The sequence below is a fragment of the Eptatretus burgeri genome, chromosome 6 (genome assembly GCF_056783735.1).
Source record: "Eptatretus burgeri isolate ZD-2024b chromosome 6, Ebu_testis_v1, whole genome shotgun sequence".
Taxonomy (NCBI): Eukaryota; Metazoa; Chordata; class Myxini; order Myxiniformes; family Myxinidae; genus Eptatretus; species Eptatretus burgeri.
In genome coordinates this window covers 63,345,660-63,372,186 of record NC_140966.1, presented here as the reverse complement: position 1 = coordinate 63,372,186, position 26,527 = coordinate 63,345,660, and the positions used below count along the sequence as shown (strand labels likewise).

At 43.5% G+C, this 26,527-nt stretch overlaps 1 protein-coding gene across 4 annotated transcripts in view; it reads left to right on the top strand.

Annotated features, from left to right (window-relative positions):
* LOC147024939 (ubiquitin carboxyl-terminal hydrolase 17-like protein 6) overlaps positions 1 to 26,527 on the top strand; it is a 106,563-nt gene that overhangs the window by 39,539 nt on the left and 40,497 nt on the right. For all 4 annotated transcript variants that reach the window (XR_015059271.1, XR_015059273.1, XR_015059272.1 and 1 more), the window contains exons 2-9: positions 303 to 501; positions 1,276 to 1,386; positions 5,739 to 5,841; positions 11,259 to 11,326; positions 14,677 to 14,747; positions 15,146 to 15,219; positions 24,531 to 24,639; positions 24,902 to 25,042. Coding sequence is in view for 1 of the 4 variants with exons in the window: in XM_085885366.1 (XP_085741492.1) it covers positions 303 to 501; positions 1,276 to 1,386; positions 5,739 to 5,841; positions 11,259 to 11,326; positions 14,677 to 14,747; positions 15,146 to 15,219; positions 24,531 to 24,639; positions 24,902 to 25,042 (876 nt within the window). In the remaining 3 variants the exon portion in view is untranslated. The remainder of the gene's footprint in view (positions 1 to 302; positions 502 to 1,275; positions 1,387 to 5,738; positions 5,842 to 11,258; positions 11,327 to 14,676; positions 14,748 to 15,145; positions 15,220 to 24,530; positions 24,640 to 24,901; positions 25,043 to 26,527) is intronic.

The window sequence follows — 26,527 nt, the reverse complement described above, 5'->3', positions numbered from 1 at the left end:
CGGCGATAGGAATTTTTCAGCGACATATTTTTTTTCATTTTTTTTTTTTTTCCAGAGCTGGCAGACCCGTCGTAAATGCGATCCGTCGTTGCCCGGAACGTCGTTAGCGGCGCATGACTGCACATATATATATATATATATATATATATATATATATATATATATATATATATATATATATATATATATATATATATATATATATATATATATATATATATATATATGTATACTATGTTGAATAATGCAACCTGGAGTGAGTGCTTCATTGTGATGTTTCCATTTACCTTTCACGTTACCAGGAGGAGATTCCAGTTCCAAAGATGGTGCTTTTTCCTCTGAAGAATGTCCACCTCAAATGGAATCATGATATAGGGGCTGGGGCTGGACTGCGCAGGTTGTGGGGTGGAAACACCTGTTACCTTAATACTATTTTGCAGTGTCTTATGTACACTCCACCCCTCACCAATTACCTTCTGTCTTGCACACATTGGAGAAGCTGTAAGTATGTCATTTGCTCTTACTTCCCTTTGCACTCCCATGGGCTTTGTTGTAATCATGTATTTCGTGTCTTTTAGCATGACCGGCCTCCTCGTCTTGGGCTCGGAAAGTCGGCTTTGTTGCTTCTGTTTCTGTTTTCATCCGACATGTATCATTTTTGCTCCTTTTCTCCTTGTAAAAGCACGTAAATTTTATTCGTACTTGGCACAAAAACAACACATGATTGTATCCATATGCACATCATTTTGTTTCATGATGCGATCAAAGATGGCCAACTCGCGGCCATTTTCGTTGTAAAAAATACCGGTGTCGAACTTGTCCTCAACCATTTCTCGGACATGCATTTACCGATCTTGTTCAAACTTGGCACACAAATATGGAATGATGGCTTATATATGCACATCATTTTTTCCAAGATCAGATCCAAGATGGCCAACTGGCAGCCATTTTGTTACTGAAATGTGTCCCCAAGCATTTCTCAGACATGCATGGTCCAATTTTGTTCAAACTTGGCACAGGCACAGTAAATTATGGCAGACACGGGCATCTCACTTTATTTTGTAATCTGATCAAAGATGGCCGACTGGTAGACTGGCGGCCTTTTTAGTTGTTTATAAATATGGGGTCACCCTTTTACGCCGTACAGCAAAATTAATGAAACATTGTGGGCTATGGAATAATAAAAATATTATATGTTTGAAACCGGTACTTGTGTTTTTGTTTTTGCAAACAGAGTAAAAGTAAATATGAATTGTATTTTATCTCTTTTTGCAGGTGAGGAAAGATATTGCTGTATGATGTGCATGATGGAAAAATTTGCAAGCTTCATGTTTGCACGTGATTACAGTTCCTTCTATCCTCTGAATATGATTGAAATTGTGAAGTGTAAGTACAACTTTTTCAGTTGCTGGTGACAGCATAATCTCTTCATTTCAGTTGAATGAGGTAAATTGAATTTCATAACTGATCATTATATTTTCAGGGTTGCTCATGAATGGATAAGATGATATGGAGAGATATCCCAGGAGACGTAGTCAGGGCATACTTGGAGTTTTTGGCACCCCCCCCCCCTCTCGAGATGAATAATTTGAAAATTAAATGCACAGAAAACATGTCATGATTGCAAGTATAATTTCAGGTGGATAACTGTACCTGTAGTAAGCAAACTGGAGATAGGAAAAATGCAGGACATTAAAAATTCAGCAAAGAGGTAATACTGCTTGGCATTGATATAACAAAAACACATCTTCAAACACAGAGACATCACCAGGAAGAATTTTCAAAAAGGGAACATAAATCCAGTGTCAAGGAATGCCTGGAGATTACACGACGTCAATTCTGTGCCGATGTTTTTCCTGCCCATTAACTATTTAATGGAGTAGATTAACTTTTCAGAAGGCCTACAAATACAGTAGAGTAATGTAATTAACTTTTTAGCATGAAAGGGTTGACCCATAAAGCACGTCAAGCTCCCATCGTGGCCAAGACATGTATGCAAATGAGTTTAAACTGACGTCAAACTAAAAAACGAGTCATGACCTTTCCGACAATGCAAAATGCCCTGGTAACTGATGAGGGCTTGCTTCTAATTGGTGGAGAAAGCTGATGGCGAAAAAGCATTTCTGGGATCGTGCTTTCTATTCAGGGGTTCACACAATTTATAAAATGAGATTCTCCAATGAGTACCAGCAGAAATGGTTTGGGACTCACACAAATAACATTTCTCAGCTTTGAGTTATCACCGGCACCCTGAACAAATTACAAATTCCTGCCCTGACTACCATGGGGGAAGGCAAAGACAAAAACCATGCAGTGTCTTCCCAACTGTAGTTATTTCTCTTGAACCGCTTAACCAATCAACATGAAACATCACAGTTGTAATCTAGTCGTTGTGGGGAATGTATTGTTGCGGACTAGGGGCTCGAGCCTACGATGATGGGGGAATCCTCCTTTTTTTCTCGAACTTACCTGGACCTGAGGCCACGGGAGCGTACAACTTCACCCTTCGGTGGGTTGCGATGCAACTACGATTCCTAGGATGCAACTACGAACGCCAATCGAGCGACCACAAGTGCCAGTTTCCATCCATCTAACAACCATTTAACTGGGGGACCCGTGGCCCCCCGACCTGGGAACACACCCTCGGCAAATGTGCTACTTACCTTATCTGGTGATCTTGAATGTGGCCGAGCTGTACCCCAAGCACACGACGGACTCTGCCAACCGAACCGTCGAGAATCTCAACCTCTCAAGCTATTTACGTTGGGACAGTGCTCGAGCAATGGTGGAAAATATGGACACGGACAGATCGGCAACCGATTCAACAAGAACAGGTTTATTTACACAAGTGGGGAGCAGTAAAAAGGGGGGGGGGGGTTGAACGTAAGGATTTTAATGGCATGGCGAGAAATGAGGGTTCAGCACTTTGTACAGCAATAAGATCAGAGAAAGAGAAAAGGCAGACAGAGCAAACTTAACAAGCGCTTTACCAACCACGAACAGTACATAGGCCCAAGCATTCACAACCGAGGGGAAAAAGGAGGGAGGGAGGGGGTGAGGAATTGCAGCCTCAGCCTACTGGGCGGTGCAGAGGTGCCCTCGCTATTCAAAACTGAGGGAGAGAAGTGGGAAAAAAGACTGTGAGGTGCATTGGGTGCATGGAGAAGAGAGTGTGTGTGTGTGTGTGTGTGTGTGTGTGTGTGTGTGTGTGTGTGTGTGTGTGTGTGTGTGTGTGTGTGTGTGTGTGTGTGTGTGTGTGTGTGTGTGTGTGTTTGAGAAGACAAACTGAGAAAGGTGCAGCAGAAAAGCGGAGAACAGATGTGCGAGGGGATTGCCTCAGTGTGAGATCCTACTATATGTGTCTGCAGTGTAGTTTGGTTTGGTCCTATTATTCGCCTTGGCTCCGTCTGCTCCCTCGCAGCCTCTGCTCCTCGCTCGTGATGACAGTTCGTGAAGAAAAAAAAAAACAAAGGGGTGAAAGTGCCAAGAACCAGAAGCGCGACCCCCGCAGAATGAGTGACATTGTGGTCCAATGAGAGGATAGAGGGAGCGTGTCTGACCCCGAAGAAAGAAAGGATGTCCAGCACCCATCAAAAAAGAACAACAAACGATGTTGCGCCTCAGGGAACAGTGTACGGCGCCCAATGAAAAAGAGTCAACAACGGATGTCATGCTTCACAGAACAGATTGCCCGGCGCCCAATGAAAAAGAGCAAACAAATGACATTGTGCCTCAGGGAACAGAGTGTCTGACGCCCTGAAAGAGAACAAATGCTCCGGGGTTCGCTCTTTTATGTGGCCGGCCTGGAAGCTTTGAGAATGTGCACGTCATTGGGTGGGGCCTGTACGCGGATTGGCATTCCGCCTCTCTCGCCCCACCCATTCGAGTTTCTGCAGCGAGTCCTCTCAGTTGGGGCTTCCAGCTGTCGTAAGAGTCGGACCTCGCTTGCCATCGCTAAAGTCGAGCGAGCATTTGGCTGGTTCGAGGTGCGCAAGAACGATTATGGGGTAAACGAACGGAGTCGATGCCTCTCAGGTCAATGCTGACCAAACGTCGCCAGGCACGTGATAGCCGTCAAGAAGGCCTACAATGGGGTAAAGGGTTGAGGGTTGTGGGATGAGGGATCTCCTTCAGAGCAGGGGAGTTGAGGTTATTGCAACTGTTTTTAATGTCTTGTTTGCCTTATGTGCAGGTAGGAAGAGATGTTGTCAATCAAACGACAGTCTGTATTAAATAGAGGTGCGTGTACTTTTGTGTGGTGTGAGAAAAGACAGAGAGAGATAGACAGACAGACAGACAGAGACAGGAAATTAACGATAAAGAAGAGAGAGGGAAATTAATGATGAAGACGAGAGGGAAATTAACGATGAAGGGAATGTCAGGAAGGGATCGGCACACGCCCGCATCAAATGGCGGCCAACGCCTTGCGGACAACCTTCCATGTGCAAAAAAAAAACAATAGGGGGTGAATCCTGATCAACCCGTTCCAACACAGTTTGGATCCTACTGACCCATCTAAAGGTATGGGACTTTTCCAAAACATGTATTCTGGAAATAACCACACTGAAGGACCTCCGTGTTGTGAGTGCCCATTTACAATAGCGGTTTCTCAAAACCGCAACAATGTGTCAGATGCATGGTCTGGTAGCCAGAATGATCTATTTTTTGATCTGCGTTGTTTTGAATATTTTTTTTAATAAGGCTCACTTGGCTGTGCCTGGATGGATTTGAGGGTAGAGGAGTAGCAGCTGAAATGTGAATCTTATCCAGGTTCCTCCTGATGACTTCATCTTTGCTTTTTGCTTGTTTGGGTTCCTTCTGATTACTGCAATGCAGGACTGTACTGATTTGGTCTTCCATTTGATTTAAATTGAATTTATTTTTATCCCATTCGAAATTCAAATGAAGAATAATAAATGTCAAGGTTCAGGTTCAAGTGTCTAATCCAAGCGGGGTTGCATCAAAGCAGGACGTCTTGGTATCCGGTCATTAATGCCAGGGGTTATAAAGTGGCAGTTGTAGTTATGTTTATTTTAATTACATAACACACCAGTACATCAACACCACACAAAGCAAGTTCTGGCAAGGGTCTGCAATGTCTGATTGCTCTTTTTCTTGTTATGATACGAAAGTGGCAAAGCCAAGAAACGAACAAAATCCTTTCGAATTTCCCTTTAAATTTTCCCCTTAGAACCCTTTGGAATTGCACTTTATTACCCTTAAGAATCACATACGCTTGCCATTAAACTTCTTCATTGTTGATGGATGGATGGATGGATGGAAATAGACAAATATTGAAGTGGCTTCACCACTTCAAAAATAAGTCAAAATTTTCAACCTTATCGCAGTCGATCACACGGTCAATGCTTTTACCACTCAATTCCCACCCCTCATTTCGACCCTCGAATCCCTCGTGCTCCGCCTCCTATCCCATGCGCAATCCTTCTTGTTCAGATTCTCCACAGAGTAAATCAGAGGAAGCATTGCAGAATCTTGTTTTCTGTTTTCTTTATTTCATGTACTTTTGAAACTGGAGATAAAGGTCTCATGAAAGACATTAGTAGGGTGGGGGAAGGCAATGTGTTCATACATTGATGCATCATGAAGTACCTCTGATGAGTACTGTTGTCTTTGAGCGGTTTATTTTTTTATCGTGGAGTCTATTTGAAGCAACAAGTTTTTAAAAAAACATTCCTGGAGTTATTGCTATTTATGTGTTCTTTTTTGTTGTTGTACAGGTACAGCAAGAAATTTCGTTGTCGGTGAACAACAGGATGCTCATGAGTTTCTGAAATTCGTTTTGGAGTGTCTTCAGAAAGTCTGTCTCCGTGAACACGAGAAGTATGAACTTTGGGTTTGGACTTTATTGAAATAATGCAAAGGTTTATTTATTTTGGAGGATTGAATGGAATAAAGAAATTTGTTTAATGGTGGGAAAGAGTAGTTTGTGGGTTTAGGTGGACGTGTACATGGGGGTGGTGGAGCTGTGGGAGATGGAATGGAATTCGGTTCATGAGGTGTTGGTTGTACTGAGGTCAAAGAAGTCATTTTAATGGTGTTGTGGCAGTGGAAAGTGAAATTGGATTTTGTCACTGAGTTAACATTCAAAGAGGGAATCGTTTTTCTCATGAAAGGATTTTAAAACGTCATCATAATAGGCCAAATCACATTCCTTTTCCCATATCTAACCTTATTTCCCCAATCCCCAGATCCCTCATTTATCTCATCCACCCTTGCCCTCTTCTATGTCTTTTTTCAGTTTAGACTGATTGGCAATGTATTATATGTATAAAGCTCTTTCCAACCACTGACTAATTTACATAAATGTTGAGTACTTTTTGGAGATGGGTGGGGGGGGGGGGCTAGAGAGTTGAGGTTTGGTATAATGGTGTAAATCAAAGCCACGATTCTAGAAAGAAAGTCATAAAGCTGTCCCGAAAGGTCGATAAATAAAATGGACCGGTGGTGGGGTGTTAATTAGATAGGGATTAAGAATAAGTTCCCCCAGTATGTAATTTCCCCCCTGTGACTTCTCCCTGTGTTTTTTTTGTATTACAAACCAGCAATGGACTGTTGCAGCCGAGCTGCATGACTGGGAAGGAGGAGGACCCGCCTTCAAGGGTGACAGTGGGCGGTCACACCCCCGAGGATGATTTTTCCGAGGCGTGACGTTAGAATTGAGGCAGGTGTGCTGAACAGACAGAGAGGCCCCGCCTTCCCGGGTTTCATGCGAGCAAGCCACGCCCCAGAGGTGGGACGGTGGTTTGGTGTGACACGGTCAAGAGAGTGAAGGAAGGCTCGAGTGCGGAGTGAGGGACACACATCGTCGAGAGAGATAGGGAGGAACGCACGAGTGCAGAGTGAGGTTCGCACGCGGTCAAGAGAGAACGTAGCTAGGAGATGACCTGCAAGAGCAGGGCTTTACGGCTGGCTTTCCTTCGGCGCATCAAGAAGGCGGCACAATTCTTGTATTCATGCTGAGACGATTTGGCTCACGTACTGAGCAAGACGTTAGCCATCGACTCTTGGCTGGTCATATGGGATGGACCCCGAACCTTGTGTATGTCACCGAAAGGAACGGCGCTATTCTGCAGAGTACCACTTATTGGCACGTGCGATCGACGAAGAATCTGCACGGGGTCACTGAGCCTTGGTGTTGAATATCGCTCACGAATTGCCTGGCGTGCGTTGTCGCACCGAGAGAGCAGCTCGGCGCCATTTTGCGCACATCCACACTTGCAGGACGAAGCACCTTGATCCCACGTTCCATCGGGACCATCTCTGAACCAAGCTAAGTGCCAGAGTAAAGGGAGGATTTGCTTTTCTTTTTTTGTTTTCCCCTTGTCTGTATTTAAGTCCCTGTGTAGTGGCTCCTCGACTTTAGGCTTTAGTTTACTTCATGCACTATTACATTCTAACTATTACCTTTGTAAATATTTCTATTGTTGAAAATACCCATGTTTATTTCAAGTTGCTGTATTTGTGTTTGTCGTGGGGTTTGAGTATAAACCCCCCTTGTGCTGTGCCTCCCTCCCTCCACCATTGCGTCTCTGACCTTCCCGCGTGCGTTATAATCTCGCGCGAGTATCAACTTGTCGTCCTAATGATGAAAAACCGCTTGGCTATCCGGGCTGGCGGTGTTGACCGCCTGTCATCACAATTTGGGTCAGGGGGTTTAACCTGGACTGTCAGCACCATGACAATATGTACTGTATGTCAAATATTTGAATGAATAACACGTTCAAAACTTCTGCCTGGTGAACTCACCACTTCCTGGACTGCCTCCTTTCATCATCATCATCATCATCATCATCATCATCATCGTACTCGAGTGCACCTTTTAATTGCTTACCACTTGATTTTACTCGAGTCACTACTCTAGTGGTCACAACTCCTGTTAGTGTGGTGCCCACAACAGGAATCGAACCCAGGCCACCTGGGTGTAAACCAGGTATCTTCACCACTAGACCATGTGGGATTATCTATCATGATGCAGCACATTTATGCCTTGTCCCCAATGAGCACGTATTCATAGTTCCCACAACATGTTCACACGTCCGCTACGTACCGCTACATACTGGGAATGCAGCCAAGCTGTGATACACATTCAGGGACATGTGTGCTCATCCAACGCACTTCATAAACTGCACCTGAATGATCATTTTTCACCCTGAAATACTTCATATCTGGCACGCATTTAACACATAATTCTCAATGAGACCACTCAGTGATAAAAGCATTGCAGCTGATCCTTACCCAAGGCAACAGTTAGAGTTGGACCTTTCACTCTCAAGCAGCTCTTTCCTAGCTCTTCCACGAGCCTTGATCATGTTCAAAAAGGGATGAATCCTCCTAACCAGAGGCGTCCCTTGCTTTCAAAAACGATAAAGGGCCTGGGCCCCCTCAAACCTAGGATCCCCCCCCCCCCACCCAATGCAACATTTAGCACAGTGGCATGTGTATGAAAAAAAAATCCAGTCATGATAAAGTAGCTCATTGTAGCCAAGGGGTTAAAATGGATTTGGGGCACGGCCAAAAACATTCGGGGCATGTGCCCCATGCTAAGCTACGCTCCTGCTCCCACCTACAGTTGTTTTTCTCTATTTTATCATTTTATTTATTACCCAAAATAAAAACAGTTGATATTGCAAAATCGGATCAACAAGCTCACATTCAGCTTGCACATTCACTCATGCTGGACCCATGGTTTTGGTTGTGTCTTCCTATTTAATGGGTTGAATCAACATGATTCTCCCAAGATCATAAATAAATATAACTTCCCTTCCAAGGAACTTCAACTTAGGAGGCCATCATTGCGTGTGCTACGATTGCCAACCTATGTTTGTTTGTCTGTCCTGGCTTCTGTTAAAGTGTTGCTTGAATTTCACCATCACGTACCAACCATTATACAAAGAAGTGTCATGGGCAGGCACAGAGATGGGTTTTGTATCACTGCTTCCTTCAATACAACAGTGATTGCAAAAACAAAACAAACAAACCACGGGATGTTTTCTAAGCTGCAATCGCAATCCAGAACAGAGAAAAGAAAAATTCACATCATAAAAATGGTCAATGTTAAATCATAATGCAGAGATCTCCCACCGACCAGAATATGATCAACCAGAGACAATAACGCCAAGTGAGATTTAAATCATGTTTATAAAAGAATTCTCAGAACCATTACATTGTCCATGCTCTATCCTTTTTAATCGCCATATGTCAAGCAAGGAAGCAGAATGTAGCATTTAAAAAGGTTTTGGTATGACTTGGCTGGAGTTTGAACCACCAACCTCCGAGACTCAGTTGTCAGCATTTTATTGAGTATTGCACCTTCTGCCATGACATCCCTCATCCTTCAGATAGGCAGAGAGCAAGCAGCCTTTTCCCTCAATTCAGACCTTAATAAAATCACAAGCTGGTCAAACACTTTGAATATGCCTTTCAAACCAAACATATCTCACACTCTCACTTCCTCTGTCTCTCTCTCTCTCTCTCTCTCTCTCTCTCTCTCTCTCTCTCTCCGACCTCTCTCTCTCTCTCTCTCTCTCTCTCTCTCTCTCTCTCTCTCTCTCTCTCTCTCTCTCTCTCTCTCTCTCTCTCTCTCTCTCTCTCTCTCTCTCTCTCTCTCTCTCTCTCTCTCTCTCTCTCTCTCTCTCTCTCTCTCTCTCTCTCTCTCTCTCTCTCTCTCTCTCTCTCTCTCTCTCTCTCTCTCTCTCTCTCTCTCTCTCTCTCTCTCTCTCTCTCTCTCTCTCTCTCTCTCTCTCTCTCTCTCTCTCTCTCTCTCTCTCTCTCTCTCTCTCTCTCTCTCTCTCTCTCTCTCTCTCTCTCTCTCTCTCTCTCTCTCTCTCTCTCTCTCTCTCTCTCTCTCTCTCTCTCTCTCTCTCTCTCTCTCTCTCTCTCTCTCTCTCTCTCTCTCTCTCTCTCTCTCTCTCTCTCCCTCTCCTAAAGGATTGTATGGCAAACCCTTCCATCTACTTTTCAAACAATTCTCCAGAGGAAGTTCAGTCACCCAACCTCCTGGGTCTCACTCTCAGCCATCATCTTTCTTGGGCAAACCACATTTCAAAGTTGGTCTCCAAAGCCAACTGTCAATTGGGTATCCTCCATTGTGCAAAGCCCTTCCGAGGCACACCTGTACTTCAATTCACCCACAGTTTGATGGAGCACTGTTCTCCCTCTGGGCTGTTGCTCCTGCCTCACACCTTGCTCAGCTTGATGCTGTGGAATCCAAGGCCTTCAAGATCATTGGTAATCTCCAGCATTGAAGCTGATGTCTCTTTGGGTCTCTGACTTTCACATTGCAGACGGATCGGTCGTCTCTGTCTTCCACCGCCTCCTTTCTGGTCTCGTACCTTCTGTTCTTTCCGTACTTTGTTCCCGCCACAATTCTGCAGGGTGCACGTGGTCCAACATCAACTTCTGTTGAAACTACCAAAATCGAGAATCACTGCTCAGCTCCACTCATTCCGTTGTCTTTTTTTCCCCGTCCGTGGAACCAACTTACACATCCACTTCAACCTCAATCTTCCTTCCAAGTCTTCAACACAGCTGTTCACCACCATTTCAAATCATCCTCCATCCAAAACCCTATTTTCTACCCCTGTTAATCCCACTTCTCCCCAAGCCCACCTCCTTCCAAGTTTCCAGTTTTTCCTTCCAAAGAGTTTCCTTCTGTATCCATCTTGTCCACCTTATGCATCCTTCCCTTCCCCCTCATTCCTCCCCAACATCGATTAATTGCCCAAGTCTCCCTCTATTTTATCCTTCAATTCTGCTGTTGGTGTTTCCCCTCTCCTTTTTACTGTTCCTTTTCTTCTGCTGCTTCCTTTTCCACTCAGTATTTAGCTGTTTCACGAGCCTTGACCTTGGATACCAAAAATACCTCATGCAGACAGGGAATTGAAAAGAAGGCGTCACAACCAATCTCCACCAAATTTTGCATATGTGTTGGTGGTTCCCAGGTTAACCCCCATGCTTGACAATTCTCCGTGAGGGATCGACTTGCCAATTCTCCGTGAGGGAGTCGATGTTTCCAGTAAGGAGTAAATCTCATTTGCAGAATGAGTTGTCAGATATTTTTCCCTTGTTCTCAATGCCAATGTTAACTTCTCTCACAAGCATCTCTTATCAACAAATGTGCACAATCGGAATCCTTTTGTTTTAGATTTGCTCATGGATTGTCTTTTTTTTTGTATTTGCAGCAATTGTTCACTGCTTCATACTGAGTTAATGTTTTTACATTTTAATTTCTCTTTCAGTGTGGATGAACACATTGAGAAAACTACTCTCATCTGGAAAATCTTTGGTGGATACCTGCTCCAACAACGTGAGTTTACTGAATTTTTTTTCATGTTTGACATTTTTATTTTTGGAACAACTGAAGCTCTCAATAGTGTTGAGCATTCGGTGGCTACGAGGTCCAATCACAGTTTTATCTACTACCACTTGATGCTCTCCAAGAGGTGTGTGTCCAGCTGATACACAATATAGGGTAGTGGACAAAAAAAAATGGAAACACCAGGATATTTACCCAGATGAGGGTTACCAAGCAATGACTTCCACACAGGTGTGGCCCATGTATTACGGCAGCTTAACGAAAAGATGGTGACACTCTGGACAAAAGCGTCAAATTTGTGGATCACTTTGTGAACCATACTATTTGCTGGGGATCGTGAAATTTTACATGTGGGAAGCTGTTATTTGGATAATTTAGGATTTTAAAGTGTTTTTAACCACCAAGTCACATTAATGTGAAATAATTCAGGATAGTGGCAATTGAACACCCATTTTTAGCTCACCTGGAACATAGTTCCGGGTCGCTTATGGGATGGTGCGTCGTCCGTCCGTTTATCCATCTGTCCGTCCACGAATACTTGCAACTTCTCTGAAACTTCACTTGCAATTCTGATGAAACTTTACTACAACCTTCATTACCGTGCATGTACCAAAATCTGTTCATGGCATTAGTCAGGTCCTCATGGGGTCTATGAGGGTTTCCCCCCAAAGTCGGTATTTGCTTTCTTCTCAGAAACTGCACATGCATTTCCGATTAAACTTGACCATAACTTTCATCACCCATGATGCACCAAAAGTTGTTCACACCATGAAAAAAAATTGGGGTGTGAGTGGGTATAAGGGAGGGTTGCCCCTCAAAATGTGTATTTGCTTTCTTCTCCAAGACTACAAGCACACACTTTCAATAAAATTTGACCACAACCTTCATTACCCATGATGTACCAATGTTTGTTCACGCTATTTTAAAAATCTTGGTTGAAGGGGATTTAGGGGATTGGAGGGGGGGTTGTCCCCAAAATAGGTATTTGATCTTCCATTGATTCATTGGAACATATTCTGATTCTGTCACACGTTCACTTCCTCGGCGGTATCATTATTCTATCAAGTTCCTCCTCGGTATCATGATTCTTCCGAGTGCCTCAGGGTATTGCCCCTATTTTTATCCCCCGCCGCGTGACGGGCGGAAGGGGGATATTGTTGTCACCCAGGGTGATTGGCTGTCCGTCCGGCTGTCCGTCCGTCCGTCCGTCCGGGCGTCAACATTTATAGCTGTGAGTGCGATAACTCATAAACTGTTCACCATATCGATTTGAAATTTGGGTCACACATGTACCACCTGAAAAGGAAGAACCCTATTGATTTTGGGCGTGGCCAGATCCAAGATGGCCGACTGGGGCGGCGTCAACATTTATAGCTGTGAGTGCGATAACTCATAAACTGTTCGCCATATCGATTTGAAATTTGGGTCACACATGCACCACCTGAAACGGAAGAACCCAATTGATGTTGGGCATGGCCAGATCCAACATGGCCGACTGGGGCGGCGTCAACATTTATAGCTGTGAGTGCAATAACTCATAAACTGTTCGCCATATCGATTTGAAATTTGGGTCACACATGTACCACCTGAAAAGGAAGAACCCTATTGATTTTGGGCGTGGCCAGATCCAAGATGGCCGACTGGGGCGGCGTCAACATTTATAGCTGTGAGTGCGATAACTCATAAACTGTTCGCCATATCGATTTGAAATTTGGGTCACACATGCACCACCTGAAACGGAAGAACCCTATTGATGTTGGGCATGGCCAGATCCAACATGGCCGACTGGGGTGGCCATCTTGAAAAAAATGTTTTTTCGCCATATCAATTTGAAATTTGGGACACACATGTACCACCTGAAAAGGAAGAACCATATTGATTTTGGGCGTGGCCAGATCCAAGATGGCCGACTGGGGCGGCGTCAACATTTATAGCTGTGAGTGCGATAACTCATAAGCTGTTCGCCATATTGATTTGAAATTTGGGTCACACATGTACCACCTGAAAAGGAAGAACCCGACTGATTTTGGGTGTGGCCAGATCCAAGATGGCCGACTGGGGCGGCCATCTTGAAAAAAATGTTTTTTTGCCATATTGATTTGAAATTTGAGTCACACATGTACCACCTGAAAAGGAAGAACCCCATTGATTTTGGTCGTGGCCAGATCCAAGATGGCCGACTGGGGCGGCCATCTTGAAAAAATGTTTTTTGTAATAAATGGACAACCGCTTATCTGATTTCAATTATTTTTGGTTACTACGTTCCTCACCCCTGGGGAACTTTTTTGAGATGATGACCAAATGGTGTCTTGTTTCCAATTCACCTCCCTCATTATCTGGAATATGTATGACCTTTTTCATTCAATGGCGGGGGATTCCCCATCTCTGATGGTATATATTTTTTTGGTGTAAGCTGCCTGACGAACAAGTCGAGATACACATATCAATATATTTCATTCTTATGAATTATTAGCTCACCTGGACTTTTGTCAGGTGAGCTTATGCGATTGAGCAGTATCCGTAGGTGAGTGAGTGAGTGAGTGGATCAGTCCGTAAACACTTCAGTTGTTATGGTGTGAACCAAACACGATTTTGATGAAACTTGGCCACAAACTTCATACCTGATGCCCAACAAAGGTGCAATGACTGCATCAAAATCTGCGCTCATTAAGGGGGTCCACAAGGGTGTTTTTCAACCCACCCTCGCCTCAAAAAAAAATCGGTCGTTGCTCTCTTCTCCAAAACTACACACACAATTTTGATGACTTAACCATAATCTTCATCACGCAACGTGTACAAGAGTGTATTTTTATCTTTGCTGCTGGTCTTGAGGGGGTGGGGTTGCGGTGAGGGGGGGGGCGGTGAGGAAGGACGCAAATTCTCCATGTAAATATGTATCGAGTAGCACCGCCTTCAGGTGGGGGAGGGTTTTTACAAGTCTGCACCATTTACAGTTTTCCTGTTCCCACGTTTTTCTGTGCTGTGAGGTGTTTGGAATTATTACCAGTCAGTATGTTTTTGCTTCATACACATCACTTGGGTTATTTTTTTTTTTTTGTGTGTATACAGAGCTATCAGTTGCCTCTACACTGCCCAAATAAAGGTATGTGTTTGAAGAACATGTTGCATGCCTGAAACAACATCGCCTGTTGGATGGGTACTCTTCCAATTATAATATTTAATGGATATGGGGATACCTGCTGAAAGGAACTCGTTTTTCCATCATGTGCACTCTCCTCACAACGATATAATAAACATGGTTGCCATTCATTGCTTACTCTGCTTTAATCTTTGTACGTGACTGATTTTTTTGTTTGTTTGTTTGTTTTGCCACTTTGCAGTGCAATGCAAGACCTGTAAAATATCATCGAACAAGTTCGAGCATTTCCAAGATATCTTCTTGGACATACAGGTGAGTACCCATGCCCTTTTCAAAATTATATTTGCATTCCCTCAAAGACTGGTTATGAAGGTTTGAGTATAATAATACGACTTGATCATGCATGCCGTAAATCAACTCATAATCATCGTTATTTTTATGTGCAGTTATTTTTGTATGAAAGTTATTGTTATGATTTTAAAGAATTAATTTGTGTGTTTACGTGCATATTAATTGTTTCCCATTCATTTTCCTCGATCTCTGCTGGCATGTGTATTCTATGTCGGACATGTTGCAGACATTATGATCTTGTACTTTATATAAATTCCTTTGAACATTCGTCAAACAGGAATTGACACTGGTGAAGCGGTCTTTGTATGAATTTCAGTTTTCGACTATTTCCTTAACATTGTTTCAATCTTCGTGTGCAGGATGTGTCCAGTGTCAAGAAAGGGTTCCAGAATTTCATGGTCAGGGAACTTATTGAGGATATGGAGTGTACAAGGTGGGGAACTTTTGTGTTTCTGTTTAAAAAAAATACTTTTTGTCGAGATTTAGCCACTGCACGCCAAACTACTTTCCATGATGAAGATAATGATGAAGATGAAAAATGAATGTTTTACAGCTTGTTGAAAATCATTCCTCACCAATTAACTCAATATTTGCGATGCAACTTCATATTTTGCTCGTACGTATTGGTCATTTCATTTTTATGATCTCCTCTTCCTCCTCCTCTGGTTGTGAAATGTATGTGGTGACGTGATCTATGTTTAAGAGGCAATCATTCAACAACAAATTCAAAGCACGGCTGCTTTCACAGAAACTAGCATTGAATCCGTTGCTTCGCTGACAGTAGTTAAACAATGGAAGTCACATTTATTACAGTTTGGTGAAACAGTTTATTGACTCAATATTTGCAATTATTTTCATTCCAGAAACATTTTGTTTACGACTACCAACCCATAATTAATTTTAGTAACGTGCAAACTTATTCGCCAAAAACAATATTTTGAATTTGATTTATGTTTCCAGGGATCAGACATCACGTCATTTTTTTTCCAAGTTTCAAAGTGAAATTCTTATTGCATCTTGAATAATACACCTCCATAAAGGTCGAGCCTTGTGCCTGATGTAATGCCGTGTTGACGTTCCAGATGTAACGCCATCTTACTACAATGCCTTCTGACTAAATCTGTCATCCTGATGCCAAGCATCTGGCAATTCAGCCCGTCGCTGATGGACTTGAGATTGTCAGATATGTGGGTTATGTTGTTCAACTGCCATCAGTGAAGGAATGAGATGGGTTGAGTGCTGGATATGTCCGTAGAGACTTAGCCAAGCACAAGACGTCACTCTTTAATGACGTCCCAGTGAAAAGAGCATGACAGAGGGACGTTGAAATCCCACTACTTTGATATCCGATGTCGAGATCCAAGCCCAGGGTCAGAGGCAACTGCACAAACCTCTCGGCTTGGCTGCCAGCACTCATCAAACAACACTGTTGCATATTCTACTGATCGTATGAAAAGAAATTGTGCAATGACAATATTAAGGAGGGTGAGGGGGAAGGAAAGGGGGAGTAGGGGAAAGGGGAATACTTTGCTGCTTCTTGATTGTTGACGTCAGTATGAAATCTGCCTTCATGAAAGTCTTGACAACACCGCAAATCAACAGGATTGAAAGTTATTACAGAAACACAAATGACAAAATGCAAGGAAAGCATATGTTCCATCAAAGGCATGCTTCCTTTGAGAGGTTTATGGTAGCTTTCAACACATTAGTACACCACAACACACTACGGGAGTGGCAGGAAGGGTCATGTTATTATTCAGTCTTGTGTATTTGGATTGTAGTAGATATCGGCTGAGGTCTGTCAGTCTGTGGTGGATACGATAAGTGTAGAATACCTCAAGGATGTCAGGATTCCTCCAAAGTTCTTTCAGTTTAGTGTTAAACATCAGTAGTGATTGTTTAAAAAGGTAATCATATGTATTTGTGATTTATATTATTTTAAAATTTTCTGGAAATTAAATTGCAGATAATGTCTCGTCACTGTGCACCGTTCGGCCATCCTTTTCCTATTTCATCTTCTCCGGCCAAACCGCTGGTCCAATCCACCTGAAAATTTGCAACAGCATTCCTCTCCTGACTGGGACAGGGATTGCAAAGCTCGTTACAGTCACGTGACTTTATGGAGATCAAAATGGCTGACTTTGTAAATTTGTTCAAATATCTTCTTACCATCACACCAGTCAGAATGCTACCAAATTTGGGGTGCAACAGGTCCTGATGTTAAATTGCGGAGGCTATGCTGGTGACGTGACTCGAAGTGTGTCAAAATGGCGGACTTTTTCAATGTATGGGAAAATTGTGTAAATTCCTTCAAAAACCTTCTTCTGCAGACCCACCAGTTAGAATGCTACCAAATTTGGGTTTCAACATTAGGCCAGGGCCCAGATAAGCTGCAGGTCCTATTTTTCACTGCTGTGGTGTGTTCAGTAACCAAGTTTCTTGTTGAGCGCTTGCCAAGTGGCTTAAGCACTCAAGCAAGCACTCCATTCAAAACCATTGATAAGGAATGGCTGGCATGGCACTTGTGTTTGTTTTTCGCTATCAAGCTGGATACTTGGTCATTGGACATGATTCTGCGACCACAAGCGAGCTGCTTGGAAATTGAACACATCTCTGGTAGGCTTGCCCCACAAAATGTCACAACAAGCTCTTTATACATGTTCATATGGTGTTTGTCCATGGAGGAAAAACTCATTGGGGAGAGGGGATGTTATAACATTAATATTATGGTGTTATCAATAATGTTATTACCTTCGCCAGAGGAGAGGGTATTGCATTTGGGTCCATTTGTTTGTTTGTCTGTCTGTCTTTGTCCGCACAGAACATGAGTGAGTATGTGGATGAATTGCGTCAGACCCTTTAAAACCCCAAGACCCTTTAAGACCCCTGAAATCCTTTGGAACCCTCACAACCCCAAGAGCCATTAAGACCACGAAGACCGTAAGACCCCAAAAACCCCCAGAACCTAGAAGACCATTCGACTCCTTTTACCCTTGAGACCTTAACACATTTCAGACCTTTTACTCCCCTGTCGACCCCTCCGGCCTTATGACCCTTTTATAAGTTTTAGGACCCTTTTGACCCCTTTAGACAATTGTGACCCTTTCGACCTTAAATTACACCTTTTATTTAGACCCATTAAGGCCTTTATGCATTCCGGCCTTTAGATCTTCAGACCATTCGACCTTTAGACCTTCAGACCATGAGACCATTTGACCTTTGAAAATTTTCAGAGGTTTGACTTTTACACATTTACAATCAATGACCTTTCATTTAGTACATCCTTCCATTTATTTGCCACACAAAATACACCACACCAAACAAGTCCTGGCGAGGGTCTGCAATCTCTGATTGTTCTAACTTTTGTTCTTAGAAGTGGCCTTGGAAAAATGCCATGATCAGCTATTTTATCCCAGATATACACCCTCACATGGGTTTCGACCAAGGTGGAAAACCCTCTTGGGGAGGGGGCAAATTAAGTCACAACAACCTCCATCATGTGACCCTTCGTCCTCCTGTGAAGTTGGGTTGAGATTGAATAAGGAACGATTGGATGTATCGCAGTCACAAAACAGACAGAAAGACAGACAGACACCAAATTGCATATTTTATTATGATAGATTTCAAGGAAATTCAACAATTAATCATGTTCACAACGTGATTATTCATTAATTTCAATGAAGGTTGTGATGTGATTAAAAAGTCTCATGTGCACTATTTTTTACTTTAGCACAAAACACTATCATTCACACAGATGCCAACCCTCCCGATTTCATCGGGAGGCTTCCGAAAATTCACCCAAACTCCCGCCCTTACGATCACTATCCTTATCCTCCCGAAATTTTGATATTTTTGCACTGTTCACTAATCAGAATGTACTAGTATGAGAATTGAATGAAAAGCATCGTCTGCTACGTATAGCATGTGGTAACTCCATAACGTTCGCTGCTACCAAATTGTACGTAAAAAATTGCAAATTCAAATGAGGAGCAGCGAAACATTGGGTCTGGATCTCGCTTATGCGATCATGCACTGAGATTTAGTGCATGCGGTATGTGTGCAATACAGTGCATGCGGTATGTATGCACAGTGTATATGCATGCGATACGCTCACTGCATGCAGCTGGGCCCCGTACCAGCCCGGTGGTCGCGACCACCGTGCGGTGTTTAACAGCCGCTAGAGTTCTACGAGTCGCGCTGCAGCTGTGGAACATCGACTTCGAAGTTACCGATGCTTCAAGCCCTCGATGTTGATTACGAAATGGCAGAAAAGAAGCTTACGAAGACCAAGAAATGGTCTCAGAAGTACAAGACCGAATACAGTCTCCAATACCCGTGTATTCGAAAGTCTGAAAGAGGAATTCATCATGCGTATTGTACAGTATGCAGCGTTGATATTTCAGTTGAGCACGGAGGTCGCGATGATATTCGGAAGCACGTTGGAAGCAAACGGCACACAGACATTGCAAAGGAGAGATATTCGAGCACGAGTACCGGTACACTTTTGAATTATTTCACCAAACAAGGGACAAGCGAGGAAGAGGATGTTACCCGAGCGGAACTTCTCTTTAGTGGATTTATTGTGGAACATAACTTGCCCATATCAGTCTCAGATCATGCTGGACCTCTATTTCAAAAGATGTTTCCAGATTCAAAAGTTGCTTCAAAGTATGGATGTGCAAGAACAAAAACTTCAGCAATAATTGGTGAGTTGTCAAATGTTACTGCTTCATCTATTGCCGATATTGCTAGACTAGCTCCATTTAGCCTAGCTACAGACGGTAGCAATGACAGTGGTGAGGCCCAGCTATATCCTGTCCTGATTTCGTACTATGACAACAGTGCTGGGATTGTGAAGCAAGGTTTGCTAAGTTTGCCTGCGTGCAAACAAGATTCCACTGGAGAAAACATTTTCAAACTGCTTGATCATGAGTTCAGTGACAGGAAAATTCCGTGGGGAAATTGTGTTTCCTTTTGTGCTGATAATGCCTCTGTCATGGTGGGCAAGCACAAAGGAGTCGCTGCTTATATCCACAAACAAAATCCAGAGTGCTACATCATGGGATGCCCTTGCCATATGATGCACAATACGGCCAAGAAGGCGGCTCAGGCCTTACCCATTGAATTAGATGACTTTCTCATCAATATTTACTACTACTTGGACAAAAGTAGTAAACGCGTCAAAGGAGTGAAAGCACTGCAAGAACTCTGTGATGCCCCGACACACAAGATTCTGAAGCATGTCGCAACAAGGTGGCTGTCCCTTGGTCAGTGCCTAGACAGGCTGATTGAACAGTGGGAGCCACTTTGCCTCTTCTTCAAAGAAGAAGTACGAAGAAAAATGCAACCAACTGTAGCCAAGACTCTAACAACGAGCAAGAAGGACGGCACTGTATCTACTGCCAGTACTGGCACTGCAGGATCAAGCACTAGTGGAGCAGCATTCACCACTACCACTGCAGTATCTGCTGCGAAGAAGACAGCAGGGACAGCACCAAAACCAATGCTGAGAGCAGGTAGCATCACCAGCCCTTCATCACGTTCATCTACAAAGCAGATCCCTTCAGAGTCGAGAAAGACTGTGATAGTCCCATCTACAGGCAAAGAAGGACCCAAGTTAAGTTCTGCTTTTGCCAAATCACTTGATAGAAGCTCAGCAAAACCTTCGAATCAGAGGTCTTCTTCCTTGGCTGCACCTACCTCAAGCTCTCTCCTCAAACGTAAAATTGGATCTGGTACTACGAGTCTGACCTCTTCTGCTGGCAGTAAACGCAAGTGTGATCGCCCTGCGGCTAAGTGTACTACGAGTTCTACAACTAAAAGTGCATCTTCCTCAAACACTGTGCAGGAATCTAGAGAAAAACGTGTCAACAGGATGTTCTTGTCTCCACAAACAAAACTCTATTGTTTCTTCCTTCGATATGCTAACAAGCTTTTTGAGAAGGGGAATCTTCTGCTCCAAAGAGACGAACCCTGTATTCATCTCCTGCACGGAGAATTGAATGGTCTTCTGAAAGATATCTTCGTACGGTTTTTGAAACCATCGGTGTCATCGGTTGCTCTGGTAAATGTACCCTTCTCTGACAGAAATCATTAGAAGAATGATGAGGACCTCATGATTGGGAACAATGCCAAACTGTATATAAGGGAACAAAGGAGTCTCAAGAAATCCACCTTCACTCTGAGTGAGTCAGACATCCAAGGTTTCTTCAGTGCAGTTCGCTCATATTATGTGAAAGCCTGCAATTACATCTTCAAAACCTGGCCGCTAGATGATGAATTCGCCAAGCATGCTCAGGTGCTGGATGTTAAGCTACACCAAGAAGTGGGGTTTGACTGTGTGGAGTTTTTCATCAAGAAATTCCCCTGTCTGTTCAGTGGCGGTGATAGTGACATAGACAGTCTTGAGAGTGAATTCGCTCACTACCAGGCAGACGCCTCCATAGCTACAATTGCTACTGAGACAGTGAGAGTGGATGAGCAGTGGCATCGGATTTCACAGCTCACAGATCCCTGCACTGGTGCCAAGAAGTATCCTAATTTGAGCAAAGTGATGAAGGGAATCTTGGTCATTCCTCATTCGAACGCATCATGTGAGCGGGCACTCAGTCTTGTACGGAAGAATCATACTGAATTTCGTCCCAATTTGAGTGTCAAAACCCTGGAAGCTCTCTTAATTGAAAAACTAGCTCATAGCACCCCTTGCTACCAGAGAGAATACAGCAAAGACATAATCAGAAGGGCTAAAAGAGCCACACAGCTGTCACTCAGCAAAGCTGCCATGGAAAAAGCAAGCAGCAGTAGTACCAGCCAGTAAGGTCAGAAAAATATTGCTTCTTTTGTGCTTTTTGTTAATCTTTGATTGTCCCCTAACTTACTAATATTAACATACATGTAACATTAAAAAGTGCACAATTTTCCCCTTTTTTTGTTCAAAAAGTGGGAATTCTTAACATGTTAAATGCTCCAAAATAGGGCTCAGAGGGCACTAGAGAGCGTCTAGAACCCCAAAGCTTCCAGGGCCCTAAGGCGGGCCCTGGACCCTGCCGCAAGGGTCGAGCGCTCCGCGCTCGAGATGTGCGCTTCGCGCACATTATTTGGTGTCGGTTGCAAATCCTCCCTAATTCTGATTTCCAAAAGTTGGCATCTCTGCATTCATTCTTCTGACAACCTCCACCTCCAATGGTAGATGGAAGTTATGTTTCCACCCCTGAATGTTTCTCTATCTCTATATCTGTCTGTGAGTAGGATATCTGAAAATGTTGTGGATGGATTCTGACATAATTTGGTGGACTGGTTGGATGTGTGACAAGGATGAATTGACCCTCTCCCCAGCGGTCTCCCCACACTCCTCATTGGGTGAATCTTGGCTCAGGGGGACCTTCTCCTCTGCCTGTGATTGGCGCATTCCCAAACTAATCCCCACAGCAAATCTGAATTGGCTCTCTGCGAGTCAGGGCAGGGAACGTTGCTGGGAAATGGTTTTGGTGGGATGCCACCCACAACTAACGTGCCTATAGAAAGTCGACACCCACTTTCACAATCTTCACCTTTTATTGCCTTGTAGCCTGGAATAAAACTGCATTAAATCAGACTTTTTCAACCTTTATTTTCATATTGTAATCCACAACTTCCAAGTGAAAAACAAATTCCACAAATTTCAGGAAATTGATAAAAAATACAAAACTAGAATATCTTGGTTGGGTTAGTGTCAAATACTTGGTGGAAACACCTTTGACAGCAATTACAGCTGTGAGTCTGTTGGGATAGGTCTCCACCAACTTTATACACCTTGATTGGGCAATATTTGCCCATTCTTCTGTCCAAAACTGTTGAAGCTCAGTCAGGTTGCGTGGAGACCGTTGATGAACAGCAATCTTCATGTCATGCCACAGATTTTCCATTGGATTTGAGTCTGGGCTCTGACTGGGCCACTCAAGGACAATTATCTTTACGTTCCTTTGCCACGACAGTTTAGTTTTGGCTAGTTGTGTTTTGGTTGTTGTGTTTTGGGTCGTTGTCATGCTACACGGTAAACTTCCATCCCAATTTCAGCTTTCTTGCAGAGGGCAGCAAGTTTTCCTTGAGGATTTTTCTGTATTTTACTTCATCCATTTTCCTTTCTGTCCTGACAAGTGCCCCAGTCCCTGCTGATAAGAAACAACCACATAACATGATTCTGCCACCACCATGCTTCACAGTAGGGATGGTGTTCTTTCAGTAATGAGCTGTGTTGGGTTTCAACAAACGTAACTTTTTGCATGAAGGCCAAAAAGTTCCATCTTGGTTTCGTCAGCCCACAAAACTTTTAGCCACAGGACTTCAGACTCTCTGGAGTTTTTTTGCATACCTCAACTGTGACTCAAGGTGGGCTTTTTTGAGTAATGGCTTCCTTCTTGCCACCCTACTGTACAGGCCAGACTTGTGGATTGCTTGGGATATTGTTGTCACATGCACACAGTGACCAGTCTTTGTCATAAAGGCATGTCGCGCTTTCAAAGTTGTTATTGGCCTCTTGCTGGCCTCTCTGATCAGTCTCCTCCTTGCTTGACCATCCAGTTGGAGAGACGGCCTGATCTCTGCAGGGTCTTGGTGGTACCATATGCCTTGAACTTCTTAATGATTGTCTTGACTGTGCTTCAAGTGATATTCAAGGCCTTTGAAATATTTTTATACCCATCCCCTGATCTGTGCTTTTCCACAACTTTATCCTAGAGGTCTTTTGAAAGCTCCTTTGTGCTCATGGGAGAGTCTTTGCTCTGAAATGCACTACCCAGCGGAGTGAACCCATAGGAACAGCTGATTTTATTCTGAAATAATCAGAATCGTGACAGTTTAAGATAGGTGGAGGCCTATTAATTTGGTGTGTGATTTTGAAGGTGATTGGTTTCACCTGAGCTAATTTGAAATTTATTTTATCAGGGGTTGGACATTAATCCAACCAAGATATTGTCGCTTTGTATTTTTAATTAATTTCCTGAAATTTTTAGAATTTATTTTTCACTTGGAAGTTGTGAGTTGCAATGTGTGGTTGAAAAAGTCTGATCAATGCAATTTAATTCCAGGCTCGAAGGCAACAAAAGATGAAAATTTTGAAAGGAGGTGTCGACTTTCTTTTGGCACTGCATCGAGATATCTGCAATCACAAAGCATAAGCCTCCCCAGTCCTGGGGGAGGCTCACTCTTGGTGGTCGCCCATGACCTCCCCTTGGCCCGTGATCCAATGATGGCCATTTTTTTGTTCAGACCACCATAGGACCTTGACCGTCAACATTTATGGATAGAGTGTAGATGAAGAAAATGTGTTCCCATCAACAATCTATCCATAAATCTCAACACCATGAACCCAAATGCTCCTCTGATTGTGGCAAATGTTATCTGATTGTGGCAAACACCAAAAAAGCATTTAATTGTTTCTCAGCAACACTGTGCGACCCAAATCTTATAATGTCTCCTTTTGGCTTTGCTTTGACCTCTCTTTTATGATCGCCTTTCATTGGGTTTCTTTGGTACGTCTTTGGTATGACTTGGTTATGTCCTTTGAAAGTCTTTGGTTGGATTCGACTTGGGTTCGAAACTCCAATTTCTCCGACTTGCCAATTTCGAATGCTTTCATCATGACACTGAGTCTGGTTTAGGTAATCTGGGTATTCAACCTTTATTTGTGTCAATGAAATGTAATGAGCTGTTTTTTTTTTTTGTTTTTTTTTTTGTACTTACAACATTTCACTTTCCCTTTTGCAGATGCAAAAACAAAACAATTTGGAAAAGTTACTCCATCCATCAGCCTCCAAATGTGTTGACTGTGATACTGAAGCGCTACGTGGATTCACAGAACACAAGGATAAACAAGGTAAATACAATGAAAGCTGAAATGGTCAAGGAAGCTATTTGGGGTTAAATACCTCAACATGTGAGAAGACTCATTGATGTGGCATCAATTTTATCTTGTATGTCCAGGATTTAGCAAAATATTTTGCAGAGATGGAGCAGCTACATGTTCGGCAATGTTGAGGTCGAAGGCTGAAATAATTGGTGAATGGTGGCAGATGAAAGTACACCAGGAACTACAACAGGTTCTTCACGTTTTGCTGTATTTTTCCTTTGTCTTCCAGGAGGTTAATTTTCCTGAACATCTGGACCTGCATAAGCACACGTCTCAGCATATAAAGTCCAAGCTAAAATACGATCTCTATGCTGTTATTGTCCACGTTGGCATTGATTGCAAGTCGGGCCATTATTTCTGCTATGTCAAGGTAAATGTGAGAAATACTTTTCATCAACATGTTCCCTCATGCTGTGGGACTTTCAATGAATGGAGGCTTTGCGGAACTGTAAGAAGCACATGAGATTCTTGGTTCCGATTTAATGGGGTTTATTATCCTCCACTACAGGTATTGGGGGTGGGGGAATACGGAGTCACAATAAATAAATATTTACGAGGGACATAACAAAATGTAAGGCACCTCACATCAGAGTAAAGCATGCATGGGAAGTGGAAATTCATTTGTTAATTTTGATGCATGATGTTAAAAAAGCCCATTAAATTGACAAAAATGAAAAATGGTCTCAACTTCATATCAGGTCAGGAATGGGAGCATGCGTCAGAGCAGCGCGTCGCTGCGTCCACTTTCCACCGGTACTTCCACCGGACACAAAGTCCGACCAGCGAGAGTCAATGATTCACCGAAGAGGCCTGGTATCAAAGGAATTAAATCTGTCTCAGATCCCTGGTCACAGTCCAAGTCTCACATCTGTAGAGCAAGACTGGAAGTACCAAGGACCTGAAGACTCAGACATTCGTCCTCCTGCACGGGTACCGACAGTGCCACACCCCATGATCCAGTGAATCCATGACTCCCCAGGCCCGACCCAGATGTATATTGACCTCTGGCTCACAGCCAGCAGAGACATGAATATCACTGCCATGGTAAGTGATTCTCTCCGTGACCACAACATCCTCACCACAAACAGATACAGACAAGATAGCAGCATCCAAGACGTTAATGAAAGCCTGGATCTTAGCTTTGACCCAGGAAACACGTAATCGCAACGGCTCTGACACCTCATTCAGCACCTCGAGGGCTCCCAAAAGCATCTCCAGAGTCTTCGCAAAGATGACTGCATCATCTGCAAAACCAAGGTCAGAGATTTTGACATTCCCAAACGACGCACCGCAGCTTGATCTCTCCGACATCGTCCACAGAATCAGTCCATACAAGCGCTGAAAAGTGTGGGGGCAGTTCACACCCCTAACAAACTCCAGTAACAGCTGGAAATAAGTCTGAGATGGTATCACCACATCTCGCAGCACTCTCAGTACCAGAGTGTAGTTCGGACATCAGATTGATCAGTTTTGGTGGCACCCCACGCAGACAAAGAATTTTCCAGAGGGTATCCCGATTTGCTGATTCGAACACTTTGCAGAGATCAAAATCGGCTGGAAGTACCCTCTACCGAAACTCTCGTCTGTGTTCGGTGATGACCCTAAGGGCAAGGATACGGACAATTGTTCACCTCTTTGGTGTAAAGCCTGACTGCTCTGGGCGCTGGTGCTCAGCAGATGGTGGTGAACCCGATCAATAATTATCTGAGCAAAGACCTTGCCCGGCAGTGAGAGCAGCATCACCCCTCGGTAATTGTTGCAGTCCGAGCGATCACCCTCCCCTTTCCAGAGAGGGACAAGAATGCCCATCTTTCAGTGAGTTGGGATGATGCCTGTGTTCCAGGCAGAGCACAGA